The sequence below is a fragment of the Pelodiscus sinensis genome, chromosome 19 (genome assembly GCF_049634645.1).
Source record: "Pelodiscus sinensis isolate JC-2024 chromosome 19, ASM4963464v1, whole genome shotgun sequence".
Classification (NCBI taxonomy): Eukaryota; Metazoa; Chordata; order Testudines; family Trionychidae; genus Pelodiscus; species Pelodiscus sinensis.
Genome location: NC_134729.1, coordinates 29019524 through 29044510, shown reverse-complemented (window position 1 = coordinate 29044510; position 24987 = coordinate 29019524). Strand labels below are relative to the sequence as shown.

Below are 24987 nucleotides of genomic sequence, written 5' to 3'. Positions count from 1 at the left end.
GACCGCCAGCTCCGGCTCCTGCGTGCTGCGGCCCTCGCTCCGCCCTTCCGCTATGGGCGAAGAAACTAACCCCCGGAGCAATGGCCTGTGCCAGGCTCTGCGCCCCAGCCCCCGAGCAGTGCAGCCCAGCTCCAGCTGCCAACCCAGGCTTTGATCATTGAGGCACGGGGGGGGGGTCCCTACATTAGCAGGTACCACACGATCTCGGAGGCCCTGGCTAGTTCTCTGAACAGCCCTCGGTGCACAGTGGCAGTACATAAAGCCTCTGATAGGGGCAGGGAGGGGGAATCGACTGGTCGACTGACTGTCCGATAAGCAAGTGCCTGTCAACTAGTCCTTAACATCCCTCAACCTCAGCCACTACCATGAACAGCCCTTGCTTTTGGCATCCTGGCCAGAGTGGTAGCTGCCCCCCCCCCTTCCAGTTTCACTCCTTTGTTGGAAAGGCCCAAAACTAACTACCTAGAGTCTGCAGGAGCAAAGAGTGAGGGGGGATTTGAGAGCAGCCTGCAACTCCCTGAAGGGGGTTCCAAAGAGGATGGAGAGAGGCTGTTCTCAGTGGGGGCAGAATGAGGAGCAATGGGCTCTAGTTGCAGTAAGGTGACGGAGAATTTTAAGCCGAGAGTTCGGATGGGGGCCCAAAACCCCAACCAAATCAATTCCAGACACCTTCTTGAGCAACCAGCTTGAGTCAGGAATGCATTCCAGGGCAGAGTTCTCCAGGAGACTCTCAGGAAACGTTTTGCAGCTTCCCAAACAAGAGGCAATGTCTTTTGTACTATCTTACATGGTAATCACCCTTTCCCCACTGACCACTTCCAGCTGCATGCACACACAGGTCATGCCCCTTTGCACCAAACTCCCTCCAGCCCCTCACAGGCCCTTTTCAGGCCTTACAACAGGTTCAAACCAGTTTCACCGATCCCCTCCTGATTGTATATCTGTGTCCAAGCACGGCCCTCTTTACAAAGACCAGACTTAACATCCAGGTCACACAGGGGTCATACTGACAACAATTAAGTTTATCCTTCATTCCCCCCTTTGATCCACTTGTGGATCACAATTCATCTGAAGCATCCTTTCCCATTCATCCGCAAACGTGCAAGTGTCTTTGTAGTTTCTCGGGAGGGTTCTGTACATTTAGCAGAAGCATCTGTTGTACCTTGTTTTCTGCTACGTTCTCTAGCTTTTGTAAGCACCTTTTAATCCAGCATAAGGCTAGCTGGATCATTATGTATATAGAGCATATTAAGACAAGGAACATCAATATTCCTCCCACCACCTTCTTCACGAGTTTGCTTAACCCTATTCCCAACCAATTCAAAGGATTCCAGTCTTGCAACTGCTCTAAATGTTTTTGTCTGGACGGACAACTTTGGATTCCTTTTATCCTTGTGGTTAGGTTTGAACGCACATCAGAAACTTTAACACAACACTCTGGGCCTATTAATCCACATATCCCTCCCTGAGCTGCTAGTAGATAGTCAAGAGCCAGTCTGTTTTGCTGGGTAAAGATTCGCAATTCATTTAAATTTTCTTGTACCACACCTAGTGCCCCCTCTCTGGTATTCATGAATTTCTCCATAAGCAGGGACATCGTTTTCAAATCAGGATTTGGTTTTGCCTGCCCTTCCCCTGGAATGGTAGTTTCAGCTACTGCAAGGGCAGTTTGTTCTATCCAGTCCATGCTTTCTCCCAAGACCCATCCCACTTGTTCCTGATATGCCCTGGTGGCAAAGTGTCAACGAGCCTCATAACTGGTGCTACGAGACCGAGATAACAAAACCCTGAGGCATTCTGCGGAAGCCTTTTATAGGCAAATGTACTGCATATCCACCAATAATTATACATGTTCCACGAGTCAGACTGATATATCCTCATGGCTCGGTTTGCAAAGGTGGTGTTACCTTCCTTGCTAAGGTCTGTACTAGTGGGCCCTCCCCATATGGTTGTTATTTCTGGTTTGAATAGAGTGCACCAAAGGTTTGTGGTACACATAGTGGAACCATTACGCCATACATGTGTCTCATCCACCTGTGTTATAATGTGTGTGCAGCTTGATTTCCCGACAAAGGTGGTACCTGTAAGATTCCTACATAGGGGGCTTGTACCACTGAATGAGAATTGGAGGCACCCAGTCTGATTGAACCACACAGTTTGGTCATTTTGTTCCAGGAATGCGTCACTTACTAGTCCAGTTCTGTTTAACGGAAGGGCACCTATTGGGTATCCACTATGCGCGCTTTGTGGTGCCCAGCACACACCCAACAGTTTTGTTTGCGGCTCGTGCCATACCTTCTGCCAGCTGCAGAAAGGTGTTAGTCCCAATACCACCCCCCCTTGGAGCCAAATAAGGCCTATACAAAGGAGGAACAAGAGTTTAGCCATTGTGCAGGGATTGTAATCCTTTCAGCGCTTGCGCGGACGGAGGTTATAAGTAAGACTGGACAAAGGAAAACAGCTTTCAGAAAACCCACCGTCCTCTGTCAAAGTGCCGGTAGGGTCAATGGCAAGGTTGGGTGTAGATTCATGTGGAATGTCAACGTGACTAGTAGGACCAGAAGGGATCTGGCCTGTAGTGAATGAGGTCCAGGTCTTTGATTTCCGATTATGTATATCCCTTGTTCAGGAGAAGTGATTCAATTTCTCTCTCAGAAAGAGGTAGAAAGTCGTTCTCTTCTGGCTCTGGGCTGACAGGTTCAGTAGAAGGCGATATGTCGGGAGAGGCAAATTCACACAACTTATGAGGGTCAACGGTGCAGCGCACGTGGCTTGCGTGTATCCAAGAATCTCGCTCGGCTACCTTCACAGCCGTGTTGGTAGTTTGCAGGACCTGGAAGGGACCATTCCACCTTGGAGATAGGCAGTCTATCCTCTGGAATTCTTTTATCAGGACCAATTTCCTGGCTGCACCTCATGGTAAGGCACATCAGTTGGGACAGGTAAGGCTTCTGCAACCTGAGAGGAGAGACTGAAAGCAATTTTTAGACAGATGTATACAGTATTGAAGTAGTTCATCATAACATTCAGACAAGTGGGAAGGATTAATTTTTCCAGGAGGCTCAAATCCAAGTAAAATTGGTCTCCCAAATAGAATTTCATGAGGGATGGGACCATGTTTGCGGTTCAGGGTATTTTGGATATGCATGAGGCAAGGGGCAATGCCGCGGCCACTTGAGTCCAGTATCAGAGATAATCTTGCTTAACTTCCGTTTGATAGCGAGGTTTTTCCTTTCAACATGCCCTGAACTTTGTGGATGATATGGGGGATGGAACCGTTCTATGTGGAGGGCTCTACACAGATCTTGCAGGATTTTGGCCGTGAAATGGGTTCCCTTATCAGAGTCAATTTTTAAAATTCCAAATCTGAGAATCACCTCAGTAGCTAATTTCTTTAACACAGTAGTGGCATCCGCTCGGCCGCAAGGGAAAGCTTCCGCCCAACCACTGAACACACATACAATACTTAAAACCCACAGGAAAGGGTTAACTCTATAGAATCAATCTGCAAATATTGGAAGGGTCCATAGGCCCAAGTATGAGCACTCAGAGTCGTCTTTTCTCCACCCTGGATAGAGAACCTTTGGCAAGTAGCACAATGGCTGGTGATTTTAGCAGCAGCAGCTTGGTGAATCCCGGGCGCATACCAATGCTTCAGAATCTGGTCCACTCCCCCCCCCCCCTTTTGTTCATATGTCCTAATCCATGGGTAATGGGAGCCAATTGGGACATCAACGTAGAAGTAGAAGGTCGTCCATCTGGTGAAAGCCAAATGTTATCTTGAATAGGACACCCAGCTTTGTACCAATTGTGTTGTTCCTTCTCAGGTGCCCTAGATTGCAACAGGGATAAACCATTTTGGGTCCGGGGAACAGAAACAGAGACCAGGCTTGAAATGGAGCTGGAAGTCCACGGGCAGCTGCATTCCTGGCTGCAGAGTCCGCGTCTGTTTCCTACTGATACAGTATCAGTTTTATCAGTATGGGCACTGCAATGCATAACAGAAAGAGCAAGAGGTAATTGAATAGCAAGCAAGAGGTCATTAACAAGGGATCCATTAGAAATGGCACTTCCCCAAATGGCACCATCCAAATCTGACCTACAGAATGACAGCTATTAAAGGCATACATTGAGTCAGTATAAATGTTAGCAGATTGATCAGTAGCTAAAATACAGGCATGAGTAAGAGCAATAAGTGTTTTACAAGTTTCGCGATCAAGTGAGGCTATCAATAAATCATCAACATGCTGAACAAGGGTAGGCTCTTTTGGCAAAGAAATTGAATCAAGGTCTCTTTTTGACAATTGTGAGAAAAGGGTGAGACTTTCAGTATATCCTTGAGGAAGTCTGGTCCAGGTCAGCTGCTCCCCTTTATAGGAAAAAGCAAACAAACTGTGAATCCTTATCTATGAGAATGGAGAAGAAAGCTGAACATAAATCTATGGCAGAGAAACATTTAGCACCTGCAGGGATAGAGGACAATATTGTTGCTGGATTAAGAACCACAGGAAATCTGGGGATAACAAATTGATTTACAGCTCTTAGGTCCTGCACAAGTCTATATATCTGTCTCCCTTGATCATCAAATTTCCCCCTCCTTTTTGACCGGAAGTATTGGGGTATTACACACAGACTGCATTCTTATAAGCACTCTTTGTTCCAACAGGGAGGAGATTACAGGCGCTATGCCTTCCTCCGCTTCCTGGGACAAGGGGTACTGAGTCACTCCGAGGGGAAGGTCCGCCTGATCTTTACAGGCTCTGCTGTTAACAGTTTCCCAACTTCATTGGAGTGAGAAGCCCACAAAGACGTTGGTACCTGATCCAGCTCCACACTCTCCAGTTTGGAGTCTGGGTCTATACCGTGTCGTCTGTTGTTAACATCATGAGGAAATTTGGCGCCTGATTATGGGGTATATCAACAAAGACCCCTTCAGGGGAACAATAAATTGTAGCATTCAATTTACACAGCAGGTCTCTACCCATCATGTTTACAGGCGTACTGGGAGATAACAGAAAGGCATGTTCCTCTGTCAAAGGCCCAATGGTTAAGGAACATGGTTCACTCATTGCATGGGGGATAGTTACTCCCCCCACCTCCACAGCATTTACTATTTCTCCGGTTCTGGCCAGACTGGGAGCTTCAGCCTCTCGTATTGTGGAAAGAGGCACCAGTATCAATTAGAAATTCATGTTTGTCTCCATTAACGGAAAATGAAACTAAGGCATCAGGTGTAGCAGAAAGAGACAGAAGGTAACAGAGAGCATTGCAATGTTTTATCAATAACCTTTTGGCATAGTCAGAATGGATTACTCCTTTGTCGGTCCTCCGGAGGGTAGCCTCTGTTGGGTGCACCTGCTGGAAAGGGGTTAGCATTGGGCCACCTCTGTCCTTGTGGCGACTGTCTGTTGGGGCCCTGGTTAAATCTATTTTGTCGTTGTCTTTTATGGCATTCATTTTTCCAATGGCCAAACCCACCACAGTAATTACACACATCACTAGGTTGAGGGCCCCGCCGGGGTCTGTTTAGACCTTCCCTCTGGGTTTTTAGTTGCCCGTGGCCTTGTAAATCTTGTATTTGTAGTGCCATTAGGGTATATTTAAGTTCCTTTTTCTTTTGTTTTTCTACTTGCAAGTTTTCAAAAAACTGAGTTGCAGCTTCCAAAATTCTCTCCGTAGTTTCCATTTTCCATCCAATCATATTATTAATAATCTTGTCCCCAATTTCTGGTCTTAAATTCTGCACCAAGGTGGTCACTACTATAGTGCGCATATTGGCATCATTTGGGTTAATGGTGCTATACTTCCTCATGGCTGCAAAGAGCCTTGCCTGAAAATCAATAGGGCTTTCATCTGGCTTCTGTTTGCAGTTATGTACTTTAGACCAATCGGTTTGCACTGGAACCATTTTGGTAATTGCATTCAGGAGACCTGTACGGTCATTTGCTAGCTCGGTATGTTCTGCAGCAGTAGCAGGAATTCCTGGCAAATCTTGTGGCCATTGCTCACCCAGGTGGCCAGGAATATCCCCAGGACCTCGCCTTGCTTGGGTGTAAAGAGCTTGCTTCTCATGAGGCTCCATTATTCCCGAGAGTAGCATGTCAATGTCTCTGTGGGTAGGCTGATAAACTTCAAAAATCTGGCGCAACTCCCTTTGCAAGCCCACAGGATCCTCTCTTAGTTTTGGGAGAGTAAGTCTAAAATTCATGATGTCATTAGGTGTCCAGGGGATGTGGACAAGTGCTGGGGCGCCCCCTGCTGGATTAGGAAGTTGTCTTAGTGGGAAAGGTTTAATTGTCTCTTTAAACAGTCCAGGAAAACTTTTAGGTCCAGCTTCAATAATCACACCCTTGTTTACTTCATTACTTATAGTCACCGAGTTATTTTCAAGATCTATTTTAGTTATAACAAACCCCAGGTCCTTTACCTCTTTAGCCAATGTCCGCTGCAACAGCTGTATGGAGACTTCTGACAGCTTTGGAATTACCGGACTCTGAGTATGCTCGGGGTTAATATCAGTATCTGAGGTTTTATTGGCCAGGTCAGCACCCTCCTCCGCCCCTGCAGAACTGTTAGCATGTGCGGGGCATTCAAATTGGGCTGGTGCAGCTGAATTATTGGTAAGCAATATTTGCTGATGCTGGTGCGGGTGGGTGGGAAGGGGAGCTAGGAAGTTGGGGACCCACATGTCTAATAGATCTTCAGGTGGATCTGGCAGCAGAGCTGGTGGCTTCCAGAGGCATGGGTAGAGTCCGCTGGGCGTGCTTGGTGTAGGAATGTGGTTGTACGGAGGGGGACAAACTTTAGAGGAGTCAGATTTCTCCTTTACTTCTGCCAATTGTTTTTTTAGTTTTTCATTTGAGTCCTTCAGGCTAGCCATTATGGATTTATCTCTTAATTTAGAGGCTTGATCATCCCAGAGGTGCCAATAATTCATCTGGGAGGGGTGACTGGACTCTAAGACACCCTTCAAATAATTTAATTTGTCTAATTGAAAGGTACCTTGAACTGGGAATTGTAGTTCTGATTCTACATAAGTATATTCATTCCACGCATGTGAGAGCTTTACCAGCCTCCTGAGTTTAAGACCTGCTGGCAATTTCCCCGGCTGACTATAAATCTGCAGCATTTTACCCAGAGGGGTTTTTGGATCTATCTTAGATCCTTTATTCCCCATAATACCTGTCCTATTACCTATAAGACAGTTCCAATCCGGCACTAACCTGCCTTCCTCTCAGCTTCAAGCCTGAGCTGACCCTGTTTCAGTGGCCTATCACTGTCCCTTTCTAACAAACTTATTCAAAAGGAAGGAGAGAGAAAAAAAATAAAGAAAAAGAAAAGAGAAAGACTTACAGTTGCTTGGGAAGGGTGTTCTTAACGTAGGGTGGACGCTCACCGCCAGTGAAAGCAGCCGTTCAGGACAAGGAGAGAGGAACGGAACAGTGAGATTTTGTAACACGGATCTCTTACCGATTTGTATGGCGCCTTTCTGTTCAGTCTCTCCGGTCCGGCCCGTCACAATCACCTGGTGTCCCGATCCATCCCGCTCCTGACACCAGAAATGACGGAGAATTTTAATCCGAGGGTTCGGATGGGGGCCCAAAACCCCAACCAAATCAATTGCAGACACCCTTCTTGAGCAACCAGCTTCAGTCAGGAATGCATTCCAGGGCAAAGTTCTCCAGGAGACTCTCAGGAAAAGTTTTGCAGCTTCCCAAACAAGAGGCAATGTCTTTTGTACTATCTTACATGATAATCACCCTTTCCCCACTGACCACTTACAGCTGCATGCACACACAGGTCATGCCCCTTTGCACCAAACTCCCTCCAATCATTACCAGCCCCTCACAGGCCCTTTTCAGGCCTTACAACAGGTTCAAACCAGTTTCACCGATCCCCTCCTGATTGTATACCTGTGTCCAAGCACGTCCCTCTTTACAAAGACCAGACTTAACATCCAGGTCACACAGGGGTCGTACTGGCAACAATTAAGTTTATCCTTCAGAGGGAAGCTCTAGGCTGGATCGTAGGGAAAACGATTTCCGGGGGGGGGGAGAACACTGGGAGGGGTTCCCTAGGGAGGGGGTGGAATCTTAGAGGTTTCTAAGCCCCAGCTTGACAGAGCGCTGGCTGGGACGATTGAGTTGGGTTGGTCCCGCACTGGGCAGGGGGCCTGAGGTCTCTCCCAGCCCTAGGACCCTATACAGGGTTCCTGTAAGAGGGCATGTCTACATCCCATAAAAGGGATGCAAATTAGACATATCGCCATTGCAAATGAAACAGGGATTTAAATCCCCCCTGCTTCATTTGCATAAACATGGCTGCCGCTTTTTTCCGGTTCTGAGCTTTGCCAGAAAAAAGCGCCAGTCTAGACGCGGATCGTTCAGAAAGTAAAGCCTTTTCTGAAAGATCCCTTATCCCTCTTAAAAATCTTTTGGAAAAGGCTTTATTTTCCGAAAGATCCGCGTCTAGACTGGTGCTTTTTTCCGGCAAAGCTCCGAGCCCTTAAATCCCTGTTTCATTTGCAATTGCGATATGTCTAATTTGCATCCCATTTACGAAAAAGGGATGCAGTCTAGACACAGCCTATGAGATGTGGTCAAATCTATTATGGTCAATTTCTGGCCACCTGGGTTTGCAAAGGCCCAGGTCTGTCTCCCCAGTGCAGGGAAGAATTCAACATAGTTCAAAGTACCACAGCCCTAGTCGGGAGACTGCCATCGACTTTGAGAGTGATGCATTGTGGGTAGCTGTCCCACAGCACCCAGACTGCTTTGTGTTCTGGATTATGCTCCCGGTGCATGCTGGGACCAAAGCTGTGCAGCGGAGGGTAGCTATGGGTTCATGTCGTCATGTGCTCATCTGCTCCCTGCTCGAGATGAACAGGAGCCAGTCTCTCTCCCCCGCTTCGACCCTGGGTGCCTGCGCAGAGGCCCTAGCAATGGCAGCAGGGATCCACCTCCAACCAGGGTGATGGTGCAGTCTGCCTTGCTGTGGCTAGTGGCACAGTATTCCCAAAGTGCCATGTGGAGCAGGCAGCTCCTGTCCCGGGTTCCCATGCCCCCGCTGAGCGAAATGGAGCAGCAGCCAGTCTCTGCACCCATGAACACAGGCACACGTCAGTTCTGGTGCTGGGAGACCAGACCAGCGGGGTGGGACCGCACCGTGCCGTGGCTACAGGCCCATGAGCAGCAGCTGCAAAGGCCCCTTCCATGGAACTTCACAAACGGCTTTCCCCCACCCCAAAGCGCGCCAATACCAGCATGAGGCGGGCTTGGACCACAGCGAAGTGCGTGGCAGTCGCCTGTGGAAGTCTGCGCCACAAGTCGACTGGTAGGGACCCACATCTACACATGGCTGAATTTCAGAATAAACCCCTAATTCCTCTTACAATGAGGTGGGACGGACCCGGCTGGGTCTGGGCTCAGGCCGTGCTGAGGGCATCCGCTCAGAAGCAGGGCTGCTAACAGCCCTAGACTGGAGACCTTTCCCCAAACAGGTCACAAGCCAGTCACACCGAGCGCTTCAGCTGCCAAGCTGACCAGCAGGAAGCCTCACACACAAAAGCCCTCGGACACCCCAGCTCTCCCTGTGCCACAATCAGCCCCGGGCCTACACACAGGTGAGGGGTTCTAGAACCCGATCTCACCTACCCCAAACGGGTTCTCCCGGTCCCAAAGAACCAGCCACAGATCCCCAGTCAATTTACACTTTAGATCTTACCCACAAGAGCACACTGGGCAAATTCTCTAGAATCTAAAGGTTTATTAATAAAAGAAAGAAAAGGTTGAGAGTTAGGCTGTTAAGGAGAACACATGGCATGCACCAACCACCAAGTTCTTGATGGAGGCTTTTAGCAGAGATGTTACAAATTGCTATCTAAAAAAAAATCTCTGGTGTACATCCTAACGTGAGGACGGGTCAGCAATCCTTCCCGGCTCTGTCTCTCGCAAGGCTGCATATGGGATCAGCAGCAGAATTGAAAACAAGACGGAGTCCGCTTCCACGGCATTTTATATCCATTCCTGGCATCGCCCTAGCCAGAGCGGGTCACATGGTCAAGTGACCGGTCTGTTTCACATGCTGGCAGCCATTATGCCCGGATTGGTTGTGTGTTTCCAGCCACATCCCTGAGGTGTGAATGGGCCACTGTCCTTAGAGTCATTGACTGAACAATCCTTCACAACAGGCAGCCCCGGCCCCTTGCTCCATGTCAGGCAGAGAACATTCCCAGCACCAGCAGAGTCCATTCTCAGAACTCCACGTACAAACATCACACAAGTGCATGAGTAGCCCGCCTAGAATCAGTAGAACATGAGCTTTCATTTGACCCTCACATGGCCCCCTTTGTATAGGCTTTGAGGCAAATATCCTCCCCCCCCCCAGTGATCTGGCTGCTCCCCTTAAAATCCAGTAATGTGACATGAGGTTTAGAGGGGTCTTTCGCAATAGGGGTTATTTTGAAATCTGGCTGCATGTAAAGGTGGGGAAATACCAGAAGAGCATCTTCCGAAAACACCCGGAGGAAGGATGCAAATGCACAGCGCTATGGGCACTCCCAAAATAAAAAGCGAGTGTCGACTTACCCTTGGGAATCCTTAGGAATCAGCCTGGAGTGGGGACGCCTACAGTGGGGGCTGGTATACACGTGGCCAAGGCACTCAGAACCTTTTGTGAGGGAGGGCTGGGTCTCTGGGAACCATGGCTACCATCGTGGGGGGCTTGGCTGTAGTGGGGCTCCCTAATTGCAGTGGGGTGAGACTACACCCCCATTTTGGCCCCCACTGACCTTGCCACGGAGCACATAAGCCACAAGGGGGGTACTTCTGTGGGGCGGCAGGCGCTGGTGGATCGCAAGGGCCGACGTGGAGCGCGGGATGGCCAGGCAAGGTACACGCCTGCCTCTCCCGGAGAATCAGAAGGGGAGGTGGAAGTGCCAGTAGCGATCCCTGGCCACCCAGCCCACCCCTTGCTCCCGTGGCTCATGAAGCTGCACAGGGCAGCCTCGCCCCTAGGAAGGAGAACGCGCAGTGGGTGGCTGAATGGGGCATTTAAAGGGAAGGTTCAGGAGACTCCCACCTAGGTTGGGCCGCAGCGTAGGACACCTCCCCTCGGTGACAGCCGCCTGGTGTGTGCGCACGAAGCCTTGCAAGGGGAGGGGAACTGACTGAGCAGGCGGAGGGGGCGGTGGCAGAGCACCTAGCCAGGGGGTTAAGGGGGGCAGAGCAGGGGGCAGCGCAAAGCAGAGGCTTGAAAGAAAGTTGCACGAATGGCCAGTTTTGAGACTCAGCGGGGGGCCCTGCATGCACTGGGCTTGCCTGCCCCCTCCCCCCCCCCCCCCCCACAAGTCCATGGTGGGAAGCCGCAGGGGAGGGTGCTCAGGCATGAGAACAGCCTTTTCCCACCCAGCAGCCTGGAGGAGTGCGGCTACCTTGAGGTCTTCACCACCCCAGCGGGGGTGGGGGCTATGGAACTGGGGGAGGGAGGTTCGGGGGGGGGGTTCTCTATGCTCCCCACCAGGTGCACTCAGGGCCAAGAGTCTCTTGCTGCCTCACTTGCCCTTCCCTGCAGGCGTCCCTCCCCTCCCCTCCCCTTGCTCCTTCCACATCTAGGCCCTCGCCCAGTTGTGTCTGCACCAGGCGGGCAGCTGGCAGCCGGGGGAGCACGCAGGGAGCCGGCTGCTGTGCCCGCTGTAACGGAGCGATCCGAGAGCACATTCCAGGAGAGGCAGCGTTTAAAGCGCTCCCTGATCTCACGGGCAGGGAGATGCGTGTTCTGTGCAAGGCCAGTTTTGCTGCACCCTGGCTGCTTTGAAGCAGGAACAGTTCAAGGGAGCTGCTGGACTCCTGGGATTCAGAGGCAGGCATGGGAAGGGAACTGCTGGGGTCAGGTAGGCGCAGGGTCTGGTCACGGCCGGGCAGCTTCCCTCTTGTCCGGTACATGCAGCTTTCTGGGAGATTCCTGCAGGATGAGGAAGTAGCGTTCTGCGGCGGGGGGGGGGGGGGGGGGGGGGGGAAGACACATGGGCCAGTCCTGGTGGGGGGTAGCTAGAGGCTAAGGCCATACTAGCAGCAGAGGCAGCAGCTACCAGCTTTTCCTTCTCCAGCCGGGTTGCCGTGCGAGATCCGTCCTCCCTGAATCACACAAATAGGAAGGGAGAGGATGCCGACACGGCGACCAGAAACCTGGGCCTTGTGCTGCAGTGACACCCGACCCTCGCTGCTGGCTTGGCCTGGGAAGGGTCCTGCCTGCACGAGGAGGGTTACTCCATCCGGAGGCAGGAGTACCCAGTGGAATTCAGCTGCCCTTAAGGTCAGCCACAGGCGTGGGAGTGTGGACACAGCTTAGGGGAAAACCACCCCAACTTCTGAACTCCTAGTGTGGCCCAGGCTACGGCGAGAGGCGTTAGAACTGCTCCATCAGCGGCTACTTGCCAGGCTGGGCAGGGACAGTGGCACTAGCCTGTCAAGCTGGGAACGGGCGACGCGCTGGATCACTTAGAACCACAGAGCTGGAAGAGAAGGTCAAGTCCAGCCCCCTGCCCAAGGCAGGACCAATCCCAACTAAATCAACCCGGCCAGGGCTTTGTCAAGCCGAGACTTAAACACCTCTAGGGATGGAGACTCCACTACTTCCCTAGGTAACCCCTTCCAGTGCTTCACCACCCTCCTAGGGAAATCGTTTTTCCTGATATCCAATCTGGACCTCTCCCACCACAACTTGAGCCCATTGCTCCTTGTTCTGCATCTGTCACTACTGAGAACAGCCTCTCTCCATCCTCTTTGGAACCCCCCTTCAGGAAGCTGAAGGCTGCTGTCAAATCCCCCCTCACTCTGCTCTTGATGGGGCCTGTTCTGAGGCCCCTAGCAACAGCTCCCGAGCTCACTTGGACCTTCGGTCTCACCCTGGCCAGCCGATCTTACGAACCTCGAGTCCCTGCACAGCTGTTTGCACGAGGGAGAGGATGCCCCTCACACGTGCACCAGGGAGTTGTGGCGCTGCCCTTCTGGGGCTGGTGCTCCGAGAACAGCTGCCGGAGAGCCCAACACGTGACCCCGGCCCCAAGGCCTGGCTGCTCCCCACACGAAGGCCTCTGAGCAGTAGAGAGGCTGGAACATCCCCTCCCCCAGCAAGTCTAAGCCCGGACCCAGCATCACCAGCAGAGCTGGGCAGGGGGTTTGGGGTAGTTTTCCTGACGGGACTGAACTGACCCAGACCCCAGCCTGGGGGTCGGACCCACATGCTACCCCTGGGGGCTTTTGCACAAGGACCTGACCACCCAGTGAAGGACACAGCCTGTGGCCTGCTGGAGATGGGCCTGGGAGGAGGGGGGGCGTATCTGCAGCCCCTAGCAAGCCCCCCCCCTCCTCTCTAGTCACCCCAGCCTGGCAGGAGCCACCTTCCCTTCAGCACCACAGAGCTCCCAGTAAGAGTCCCAGCTGGCAGCCTCTGCCCCCCCCCCCGTCCCACGGGCTCTGGGATCAGCCGCCTGCAGCAAGCAGAGACCCAGGGTGTAGCTTAGACAACTTTTATTTCATTCAAAATTTTAAAACATTTCACCAAACATGAGCCCCCCCCCCCCCCCCCCAGCTGCTGGGCAGGCAGCCCCAAGGCCTGGCTTCTGCCCCCACCCTAGCAACCGAGGCGGCAGGGAGTCCACACCCCCAGGAGACATCCATGGAGACCCAGTGGGCAAGGGCCAAGAGCAGCTGCCTGCAGCCAGGGGGCGAGCAGAGCCCCCAGCCCTGGCTCCCCCCAGTAGTGCCTAGGCAGGGTGCCCCCACTGAACCTGCTCCCAGTGCTCAGACGTGGCCTTCTGTGGCAAGCCCAACCCCCCCCCCCCATTCCTGCCCCCTCCGGGCCAGCGAGGACGGCAGGTTCCAGGGAGCTGGGTCGGTCAGTGAAGCCGGCGGGTGCAGACCCGGGCGGCCCGGAGGAGGCCACGTGGTGCAGGCGGCAGTGGAAATCCCTGCAGTTTAAAGACTCAAGAGCGCCGTTCGCGGGGCGCACTGGAGCCAGCCCTGTGGGGTGCAGCCTCGGTCCCAAGCTCCGACCTCTCAGCCCAAGGGCGCATCTCTCTGCCCCGCCCCGGACGCTGCAGCCTGTACCCCGCCGGGCTGCTAGACGCATCGTCCTGAGCCCCTGCCTGGGGCATCCTCGCGGCGCAGCTCAGGTCCGGGTGAGGAACGCCAGGTCCATGCTGTCGGGGATGCGGATCTCGTCCAGCTGCACCGGCGAGCAGGAGAAGGGCAGGTGCACGGGGAAGAGGTGAGCCGTGTCCACCAGCAGCTGGCAGGGGCCAGCGGGGCACCGGGCAGCCAGTCGGCTCTGGGCAGAGACACACAATCCAGTCACCAGCAACACCCCCCAGCCTGCACCCAGCCGTCTCCTGCCCCTGCGGGCAACGTGGCAGCCTGGGGGAGACAGGAGTGGGGCACAGACACCCCCCTCCCCAAGCCACTAACCCAGGGTCACGTACCTCTACGCTGCTTATGAAGCTGGGGCTGACGCGCTCCTCCAGCCCCACGGCCGGGGTGTAGGCTCGCAGGAGCTTCATGATCTGCAAGCAGGGATCACAGGCAGGCGGGAAGCCATGCTGGGAATTCAGCCTGTCCACCCGCCCTGCCACGTGCTCTCCCCATCCAAGTCGCCAACCCAGCAAGAACTGAGCCGAGACCTCAGGGCCCCTCTGGTCCCCGGGCCAGGGGCTGCAGGGAGCACAGCAGGGACCCTGTGAGCAGGAGCCCCTGGCAGTAGCTGGGAACCTCCAGCCTGATACCAGCTCCCAGAGCCAGTCCCCGTGGCAGCCTGAGCACCCCCCCCCCCCCCGAGATACAGACACTGACCCCCTTGGGGAGCACCCACCCCTTGCAAGGGGGCAGAGACCCTCAGCCACGCTCCCTGCCCCGCAGCTCCTGGAGCCGCTGGCTACCTGCAGCCGGGACAGCGCCGTGCACAGGGAGCAGACAGCCTCGGCGTCGTCCTCCGTCGCCTTCTTCACCTGCAGCAGCTGGGCAGCCTGGATGAGGGGCTGCAGCGTCTCCAGGGCCCCGCTGTGCTGGAGCCCCCGGGCCCGCAGCCACTCCTCCAGCTGGCTCACGTTGTACCTGCAACAGCCAGGAGACGCTGCTGCTGCGCCCCGGCCCCCCTCACGGCCAGAGTTCAGTCCCCACCCAGTGCCACGCTGAGCGTCACCGGGCCCAGCTCTCCAGCCGCCTGCTCGGCCGGACACAGGCCAAGAGCCCAGCAGCTCCAATCCCAGCCAGCGGGGCTGGAGGAAGTATGGCCCAGTGGGTAGGGCACCAGCCTGGGACACAGGCAGGACCGGACCCCAGGTGCCAGAGCAAACTGCTCCAGGCATCAATCCCCCCTGGCCCCAGAAAACCACTGTCCCAGGAGATCCAGAGTAGCTGGCCATGGCGGCACCGGAGCCTGGGAATTCTCCTTTCCCTCCCGCCCCCTTGCCAAGCCGGCACGTGGCTCCAGCGAGGAAGCAGAGGCTGCCACCGCCCGGGCCCATGCCCATGCTCCGGGGGACGGGGCAGGCCCAGGTTGGGGGTACAGCCGGCAGAGCGGCTGTCGCTGGGGTGGAGGTTCCAGGCAGAGACAGGCGGGCACTTGGCCAAGGCCGGCTGGGCAGCCCTGAGCCCCACTGGAGGCGGGAGGGGCCGGACTGACCTGAGCTGGACCCCTCGGCTCCAGGAGCAGGCGTCCCGCCTCAGCAGCAGGTAGTTGAGGGCCACGCCGCTGACGGTGAAGAGGAGCTGCCGGAAGGCCTGGCTCACCACCGCCGGCTCCAGCTGGTGCTGCCTCAGCGCCTCGTGGACGGAGCCGAGCTGCTGCAGCAGCGAGTCCAGCGTGTAGGCCGGGGCGGCCGCCTGCTTGCGGTTGCCGGGGGGCCTGGCCGACGACAAGCCCTGGATGGTCTCGCTCTCCAGCATGGCGGCGACTGAGGGGGAGACAGCAGCTCGGGGTCCGTGCCCGGCAGGGTGGAAATCCCAGGGGCCCAACCCGCAGCCGCTGGCCCTGCCCTGCACCCACAGCTCGCCTGCTGCACCCCGCCAGCCTGATCCCTCCCTCATCACTGCTCAGAGCCACTGACCGCCCGGGCCAGCCTCACCTGAGCACAGCTGCCCAGCCAGGCGGCTCAGGTGGTTGGCAGAGCAGAGTAGGGTCCCCCCCATCCCCATCCAGCCCTGCCTCAAATCCCTCCCGCATCCCCCACAAGAGCTAAGGCAGCTCCCTTCCCTGCCCACCCTCAATAGCCAGGCAACGGGGGCCCAGGACCACTGCCCTCAAGGTGCCAGGCCTCCCCAGCCCCCCCAATTCAAGCGCTGGCTGGAGTCACAGGGCGCCCCCGGCCCGCCCTACCAATCACGGGCTTCAGTCTCTTCTGGGCGGCGCGGACCAGCTGCTGGTAGATGTGGATGGCCAGGTCGCCCAGGCTCTGGCAGTGGCTGGCGAGGTCGAAGTGCCGCAGGCAGTGCTGGTTCTGCTTGGGGGTGTTGGCCAGCCGGTAGCTCTGCCGAGAGCAGAGCCAGCTCTAGACTGCGGCGCCGGAGCAGGGCACAGCCGCTTGCTGGGCTCCAGAGAGCTGGGCAACAGCCAAGCACAAGGACCCACCCACCCAGGGCCGCGTCGTCCCTCTGGATCCCCCCCCATGGGGCAGGGACTCCAGCACCACTCCCCTGCACCCCAAGGCAGGCCGAGGGCAGAACCCAGCAGTGCCTGGCACCACCATGGGCCCCCGGCACAGACGGGCCAGTCCCTGGTCAACCAGGCCTCCTACTCAGCCTAGTGTGCAGAGCCCCCCGAGGCTGCTGGGCCCAAGTGCTTCCATGAGGGGCCTGGCTGGGTTCAGCCCCCGGCAGGCAGAGCCCCCCCCCCCAAGCTGCCTGGCTTGAGGGCTGGGTTGCAGTTTGTCAGAGAATCAGACTCGTGGGGCTAGATGGGGCTGAGAGGGGTCAGGCTGCAGCCCCCTGCGCCAGGGCAGGACCAAGCCAAGGCCTCTGCCCAGCCCCGTCCTCCAACAGCGAATGGGTTCCCACTGCCTGGCAGGGAGCCGGAGCCCCGCGCATCAGGAGCCTCTCCAGCACCCCAGGCTGCAGAGCAAGCCCAGGAATTCCTGTCCCTGCAGGCGGGCTGCTGAGCTCATCCCCGCCTGAGGGGCCCTGGCCCTCCAGGGATTTGCAGGCCAATCTGCATGTTCAAGCCCCAGGTCTCTCAGGGCCATGCCCAGCTGGTCCTTGGCCTCAGGCTCTGCACATGGTCTCATTCTGGTTGCTCTCCCCTGTAGCCTGTGGGGCTAACCTGCTCGCTTGCCTAGGGCTACGAACCTTCAAGATTACTTCCTCACGGTTCGGATTAGAATCGGCTACAGCAGGTTTGTGTTAGGTCGTCTGGCTGCAAGGCAAGGCCTGCTGAGCTAAGGTAGAGCGAGCAGACCTAAGCCTGTGCCATCTGTGTAACAGGTCCGAGCCAGGGTGCGTCTATGCAGGGCCTTTTGGCTAGATAAGCAGCCTTCAATGGCCAGGGGGCTTCCACGAGCCTCGTCAGAGCTGACAGGCAAACGTTACGTGGAACCCTGAAATAACCAGGTGAGACCCGACCGAACAGCCGGGTAGGCCAGGAATAGCAATGCACGGAAGGGCCGTGGTCGTGAACTGCCTTAGGAGGGACCGGCCGATAGCTAAGACACGTCACCAGTAGCAAGGGGAAGCAATGCAGAGGAGAAAAGGAAACGTCCCCTACTGAAGATGCCTCCAACAGGCTCGTATTACACAAGCGGCACCCCTGGCTAGGGGCGGCAGGAAGAGGGGGTGTCTTTGGCCCAGGGTCAGGCAGCTCCCAAAGGACCTGTCAGCCCCCCAAGTGGTAGCTGGAGAGTCACAAGTAACCCACTAAATAGTCACTCCCGAGATCAGGCAGCACCCCCTCCAGCGGAGCGCCCAGAACTAGAGGCCTCCCCAGTGACAGACATGGGCAGTGACTGCCTGTGCCCGACATGTAACACTCCTGTCCAGAGACCCCAGAATCTCCGCTTTTGGCTTTGGCTCTGCACTGCCAACTTGTTCCGTGCCCCCTTCGGCACGGCCTGGGCCCGGCCAACTCTCCCCCGGCTGGGCCTCTGGCTTTCCGGTCCCACGGCAGCGCTCCGCACTTAGCCAATGTCGGCTTGCTGATTTCACGCCACTTCTCCAAGTTGCCACCCACTATGGAGCCGGGACACGAGTGCCGTGTAAGCCACAGGCGTCCTGTCCGGGCAGCCGGACCCAGCCTCAGGCAGCCAGAGGCCAAGGGAGAGAACAGCCAGAGGCCAATGGCCACTGCACAAGGAGTGGGTGGAGACGCCTTCAGCACGAGCCAGCACTAAAAACAGACTCCGAGCCACCCAGATTTCAGAAGGAAGTGGGGAGGGAAGGAGCCTACTGAAGGAAAACAGCCCCCCATGGAACCAACTCCAGCTCCCCAGGGTACCGGCCACATGCTGCCTGTGCCTCAGCCGTGATGTATTCAGCAGCCACCCCAGGGACACTGGAGGGAGGCCAGGCTAGGCCAGCCCCAGCTGGGGGCTCCGCGGGGGGCAGGCCCCGTGCCCTCACCTGGTCCCAGCCGTACTGCCGCAGGCAGTTGATAAGACAGCAGGTGTTGGCGAGCCAGAGCGTCACCACGTCGACGTCCTCGCTGTGCTTCTGCGGCAGGCGACAAAACAAACCCTCAGCACAGGAGGACACGGCGCGGATGCTGATGGCAAGTGGCCATGTTGGGCCCCAACCCCTCCCTTTGTGCCCCGGTAGACCTGGGGGGGGACACCAGGCTCCAGCGCTGTTCCCAGGCAACCCAGCCGGTACCAGTTCCTCCCCCCAGTCACAGGCCTGCTGCAGAGAGGCCCCGATTCACTGTCTGCAGCAGGCAGCCCTGGTCCCGCGCACAGAGCGCACGGCGGGAGGCTGTGCCAGGCCATGGTAGTGTCCCCGCCAGCTCTGCAGAGCGTCCCTCCCCAGCAGCCCCTCAAGCCTGGGAGGAGGAGTTCTGAGCATGCCCGGGAAGCTGAGGGGGGAGAGAATGCCTCAACCCCATCAGGAACCCTCTAGCAGAGCAGGGAAGCCGAGGGACAGCTCAGAGGGACTCGCGGCCAGGGGTCCCCAAGGCCTCAGCCAAGCCCTAGCCTCGCCTTCCCGGCCTGCTCAGCTGGGATGAGACCAAGCTCCCCCCGGAAAGGCAGAGCCAGCCTGGGCCTCGTTGACCCAGCGCAGAGCCGCTGTGGTGAGGCAGCCGGGCCAGGCAAGGCCAGACTAAGAAGAGCTGCAGCCTGGGGCCCCAAGCTAAACGGGGGGCTGCAAAAAGTTGTGGGCCACTCCAGATGCACATGTGTGGGCCCCAGGCTGCAGCCACAGGCACAGGAAGTGGGATGTTGCAGCACCCCCAGGTTTTGCACCCAGCCCCCCACCACTGCCACGCAACCCACCAGCCCCAGGACCCCGCTGCCGGCCCTGGGCTCTGCAGCTGCCCCCGCCTGGGGCAGTGTCGGCTGCCAACTCCCCTGGGCTGGACGCCATGGGCAGCAATGAATCCAGTCTGTCCGATCAACGTGGCAACCAGATCTCAACAGGTCTGGGGGGCAGCTCAGCGCCCCCCCCAAAGTGTTCCAGCCCCACTGGCTGCAGCCCCTCAAACCCGTGTCTCAGCCCTGTCTAGGGGGAGGCACAGAAGCAGCTTCTGATCTTATGCTTCCGTGCCCTGAAGGCTCCGCCCCCACAGCTCCCATTGGCCGCGAGTCCCAGCCAATGGGAGCTGTGGGGCAGGGCCTGCAGGTGAGCACAGGGCAGCACACAGCCATCTGTCCCCTCTTCCCCAGGGCCTGTGCACAAGGGGAGCTGCCCCAGTCAAACATCCCACCCCTCTAATCTAGTGCCCTGAGCCCCTTCCTGTATCCCAAACCCCTCATCCCCAGCCCCACCCCCAGAAGGAGCCCTCACCCCTCCTGCACTCAACCTCCTATTGGGCCCACCCAGGAGCCTTGGGGAGCACTACATCCAGCAGCCCCAGACGAGTTTGTTTGGCCCTGGATTCAGGCTGACAAATGCCACCAGTGGGATGGTCCCTTGAGCTGCTGCTGCCTGCGATAGGGAACCAGCGTCTGAGGGCAGCCCCTCAGCGGCCCCGCTGCTCCCCAGAGGGACCATGCTCCCCCCACCCTGCTCCCTGTACCTTCACAGCCCTCTTGATGCCGCTGATGGCGGCGGCGAAGAGCGAGCGGATCCTGTGCTCGTCGCGGGTGGAGTCTGCGTGCCGGAGGCACATGAACAGGACGTAGGCTGGCAGCCCAGGCAGGGCGTCGGGATGGTGCTGCGGTTTGAAGTCTGCAGGGCAAGAGAGAACGAGCAAGTCTGTGATGGCCTGTGCCTGTGGGCAGCCCCACCCCTTCTGCTGAGACCCCCACCCCCCACCACGGAGAGGTGGGTGTGTGGCCCCAGCTTCCCGGCCAGGAGCACCAGGGAGGGAAGCAAAACTCCATTCGACAGCAGGTGTCGTGGGGGTGGAGTGTGGGTGAGGCCAGGCTGCGTCTCCCCCTGCCTGTGCCCTAGTCAGGAGCCCAAAGGCCAGCCACAAGCGAGTCCTGGCCCACAGCAGCTGCTGACCTCGCAACAGGGCCTGCCCCGGAGCATCAGTTGTAGCCGGCAATGTGGCCCTGCACTCAGCGCCGATTTCAGATCCCAACAGATGTCAGCTGTACACCCCCCATCAGAGCAGCCAGGCTGGGTCCTGTCTGCCCAGTGCCAGGTGTCCCTCGGCCTTCCAGCCAGACCAGGGATCTCAGAGCAGGATGTTACAGGGCAAGCAGCTGACTCATTGAAGTGTCACGTTCTGCACTGACGATTCGATTAGTCGACAGAGCGCCGCCGCCGTGTAGCCACAGCCCTAGGGCTCTTACTACCCTTCAAAGGCAAAAGCGCCGTGTGGAGCCCGGGGTCAGCTGGGGACTCCCCCACTGACCCTGGGCTCTGTGAGGTGCTGGTGCTTTGAAACACTGTATGGAGCCTGGGAACAGCCCAGCTGACCCTGGGGCGCACGTGGCGTTTCAAAGCAGCAGTGCCGTGCAGAGCCCAGGGTCTGGCCCCCAAGCTCTACACAGCGCTGCTGCTTTGATGTACCTCCTCTTCCCCCACTTGCTGCCTCTTTCTGATAGAGGCGGGGGGGGGGGGGGGGGGGGGGGAGACTAGTTGACTAGCCAGTCTACCATCCAAAAAGCATTTGCTTAGCAGCTCGACTAGCCTTTCCTATCCCTCTCAACAGGCCCCGTCTGTAGCATCCATCACCCCAGAGCAGCATTGCCCACCCGTCACCCTGCCTGTCATTAGCCCCTCTCCCTGCGTAGTCCCCTTGGTGGCTTCATCTGTCCCCTGCCCACGAGCTCAGCCACTTCCCCTCCTGCCAGCTTGGGTGCAGCCGGCGAGCGCAGGGAACAGTCTGGTTAGCGTTCAGGGAGGAAGCCTCCAGCAGCCACCGGTCCCCCTCCGGCTGAGGGGCAGCCTATGCTGCAGGGTGGGGTGGGCCCACGCCAAGTGTGGGGGTGGCTGGCAGGACTGACACTTCATGCCCAAGTCACTAGCCTCACTGGAGCCTCCCCCCCACATCCTGGCTGCTGCATCAGAATGGCCCAGCAGCCCCTTCCAGCAGCTGCTGGGCCCCTTTCCTGCAGGGAGGGGCCTGGCCTGGCCCAGGGCTGATCAGGTTGCAGTGAGGAGTCTGGGCTGCAGCCCGAGGGGATTTCAGTCGAGCGCGGTCGCTGCAGAGCGGACGTGCTGCCCTGGCCTCTGACACGGCCCGGCCCCGGGCAGGCTGCAGCGGTTTCATCCGCCCCAAGGACACCGGCCCCGAATTAGCGGGCAAAGTCCCCAGCTCTTTGCAAAGGGCCTGAGCCACTAACAGCTCCGTCACCCCCTCCCCGGCCCCAACTAAAGGGGGAAACTGGACAAGACAAAGCCAATCTCTGGTCACAGGCTGGCTCCAAACCAGCACCCTTGTCCCCCCCCCCCCCCCCCCCAGTCCTGGCTGGACCCCACTAGCCACGCTGTGTCCTGCCCCGTGCTCCTGCACTGCCCCACAGGCGGCAAAGGGACAGTCTTTACTCCCTGCATAGCCGGATGCCTCTGCCCCAGAGCATCCCAACCTCGCTGCTGCTTTGAACGAGGCTAGGCAGGCCCGGCAGTGCTGGAAAGGAGCCACATGGGAGGGTGACGCAAGAGGAGCTAGGGAAGTTCACAGGGGCCATTGGGAACGGCCCATTCCCAGCTGGGGACACCTGCCCAGGGAGCCATCCCGACATGTGTCCCCATTGAGCCATTTTGCAACTCGCTGGCTTCCCAGCTCCAGAGCCAGCATCTCCCTCCTAGTGCGGATTCTCCAGGCTCCCCGCCCCGCATCCTGCCCAGCGAGCCATCTTTCACCCCCCTCCCAAGGAGCGTCTCTGCCCCTGGAGCCCGTGGCACCTCTCCACTTGGCTGCAGCAGGTGCTGCACGACGGATGCCTTTGCGCCTGCTGCTCTGCATTGCGCTAGCCTCTTGCCGCTGCTCTAGCGCTGACAGGTCTGGCCTGCTAGGGGCAAGCCACTGGGGGTAGCAGAGGCCTGGCCCCTCCCACCCTGCAGGTCCTGGGGCTGCAGGTTCGAGCCCAGAGATGGCCCTGTCTGTACAGACAGGAGGGGGCCAGCACGGGCCAGGCCAGGCCAACCCCCCAGGGGGGTCCAGTCCCTACCTGTGATGATGGCCCTGATCAGGCGCCCCTCATCCTCGGCTTTGCAGCCCAGCATGCCCTCCAGAGCCCTGGCAGGCTGCAGGACACCAAGAGGCCTTTCCGCCTCTTCCGCCTTCACCTTGTGCTCCAGCCACATGGCCTCTCTGTTCGCTGCACCGGAGAGAAGAGCAAGAACATGAGACAAAGCACCCACGTGGGTCTGGGGCCTTGTAACCGACTCCCAGGTGGGGGAGGACCCCCATCCCTCCTCTGCCCATCTCTCCTGGGGAACGCCGCCCAGGCAGAGAACAGGCTCAGCTGGAGAGGTGGAAGTGGTCCTGCTGAGCAAGCCACATGCCTGCCCAGGATGCTGCTAGGCAGCCCTGGCAAGCTAAGGGTTAATCTAACATTGGCTGCCCAACACCCAGCCAGCAACTTCTCGCCCTGTCTTTGGTCCCTAGAGCATCCCCCTCCCCCAGCTCTGGGGGTCAGCAGGTGCCCTAAGGGGCAGATCTACTTGCTGCTCCAAGCCCCCCCACTTCCCCAGTAGCTAAGTGAAGTGGCACTTGCAGATATGGAGAAGGGCTGCTGAGCTCCGCACGGGGCCGCCGGGCGCACAGCTCACCCCAGAGCCCGGAGCTTTACAGCCAGGCGGCGGTTGGCAGCTCTGCTGTTGGCAGAGGACAGCTGGCCCAGAATAGCTGCTTGAAGTGGCTTTTCTTGGCTCATTTCCGCTGCCTGCGGAGCAGCCATGCCCCCGGCGGGTATGGGGGAGGCATTGGTCCCTCCGTGGGCACAGCAGCCCATGTCCAGCCTGGCCGGCTCAGTGCCCGGCAGTACCACTCCAGGCACCGTGCCAGCCGAGCTAGCGCAAAGGCACATTCGCCAGCCCCCGGGGTGCCAAACTGCCACGTGCCGGCTGGGCAACATAAGGGCAGAGCCCTTTGAAGCCTGCCACGAAGGCAGCTGGTCTCCCAGCCTGGCCAGTCCCGAGGCACCTGCCTGTGAGATCCTGGATTTGCTTCATGGAGGCTTTCAGCTGCTTCCGGAGCTGCAGCATGCTCCTCTCCTGCCGCTCCAGCTGCTCCGCCAGGTCCTGGAGCACAGAGGAAGGGATAGGCCAGAGACTACAGCCCCAGCACCGCCTGCTACCGGGGGGTGGGGGCTCCTCACTTTGATACACCCTCCCAGCCGGCAGCAAGGCCTTGCAGCAGAGGGAGAGCAACTGGCCCTAATGCTGCCCTAGCTACTGGTGTCTCTAGGAGGCTCACGGCCTCTCCATGGAGCCAAGTCCCTGCACGAGGCAGCAGGCGTGGTGCACGCACCAGGGCGTTTACCCAGCACGTGCGGTGGCATGGAGCCTTCGCCTGGCCCCACAGCAAGCACCTAAGTGCCAGCCCAGCTGTGCCAGGCTCCCACCCCCCCCTTCGCCGGGTCTGGCTCCCGCCCCTCACCAGGTTCTCTCTCTTCAGCTGCACTAGCTGATGCAGGAGCCCGTCTTCCTCCTGATGCTGCTGCAGGTCCTGGATCAGGCTCTGCTGCTGCTGGCTCAGTTGCTTCAGGGAACGGATGTCCAGGCAGAGGCCTTCCAGCTCCTGCTCGTGCTGCTGCTGCTGCTCTTGCAGCTGGCTCTGGAGCAGCCTGCAAGAGAGAGAGGGCAATCACGCGGAGGTGCCAGCCACCGGCTCACCAGGCAGGAGGTGGGGGAGGTCTCTGCACCTCGAGGGGGAGACAGGTAAGTTATCCCCATTTTACAGTGAGGGAAACTGAGGCCGGGGTTGAAGCCGCTCAAGTCAAGGCAGACTTGACTCCACCTAGGGAGCAGACTGTCATAATAGGTGACCTTGGTGCCACGTCCAAACACGCGCACTAGTGGTGCACAAGACAGAGGCTGCTTTGCTCACGGATGGAAAGTCTTAGAGGGACACTGGTCATGAGTTTATCTAGCCCATTTTCCCAAGGGGGCTGGGGGCAGAGCCATGCCTGACTGTTGGGAGGCTCGGCTCCCCCCGCCCGATACCTGCTGTCCATGACTGAAAAGCTTCAGCCAAAGAGCTGGCTTTAGAAGTGCCGCGTGACGCCTCATGGGCCGGGCCGGCCCACAACATTTTGGCACCTGAAGTGGGGAGCTCAAATGACGCCCCCCTGGCCCTTCACTTGGGCCAAAACTTTGAAAGGTCTCGATTCTCTGGGTCTAGTGGCCCCCCGGCACCTGAGACCGCTACCTCAGTTCGCCTCATGGTAAGGCC

At 57.7% G+C, this 24987-nt stretch overlaps 1 protein-coding gene across 4 annotated transcripts in view; it reads right to left on the bottom strand.

The window, feature by feature from the left end:
• Positions 1-13585: 13585 nt before the first annotated feature.
• Positions 13586-24987, bottom strand: part of LOC102444310 (unconventional myosin-Vb-like) — a 59957-nt gene continuing 48555 nt past the window's right edge. For all 4 annotated transcript variants that reach the window (XM_075903260.1, XM_075903258.1, XM_075903259.1 and 1 more), the window contains 10 exons: positions 24193-24379; positions 23741-23834; positions 22760-22909; positions 20212-20363; positions 18603-18692; positions 16372-16522; positions 15679-15949; positions 14933-15107; positions 14480-14560; positions 13586-14328 (listed from right to left, as the gene is read on the bottom strand). In XM_075903260.1, the coding sequence (XP_075759375.1) occupies positions 14170-14328; positions 14480-14560; positions 14933-15107; positions 15679-15949; positions 16372-16522; positions 18603-18692; positions 20212-20363; positions 22760-22909; positions 23741-23834; positions 24193-24379 (1510 nt within the window). In that variant the 3' untranslated portion in view covers positions 13586-14169. The remainder of the gene's footprint in view (positions 14329-14479; positions 14561-14932; positions 15108-15678; positions 15950-16371; positions 16523-18602; positions 18693-20211; positions 20364-22759; positions 22910-23740; positions 23835-24192; positions 24380-24987) is intronic.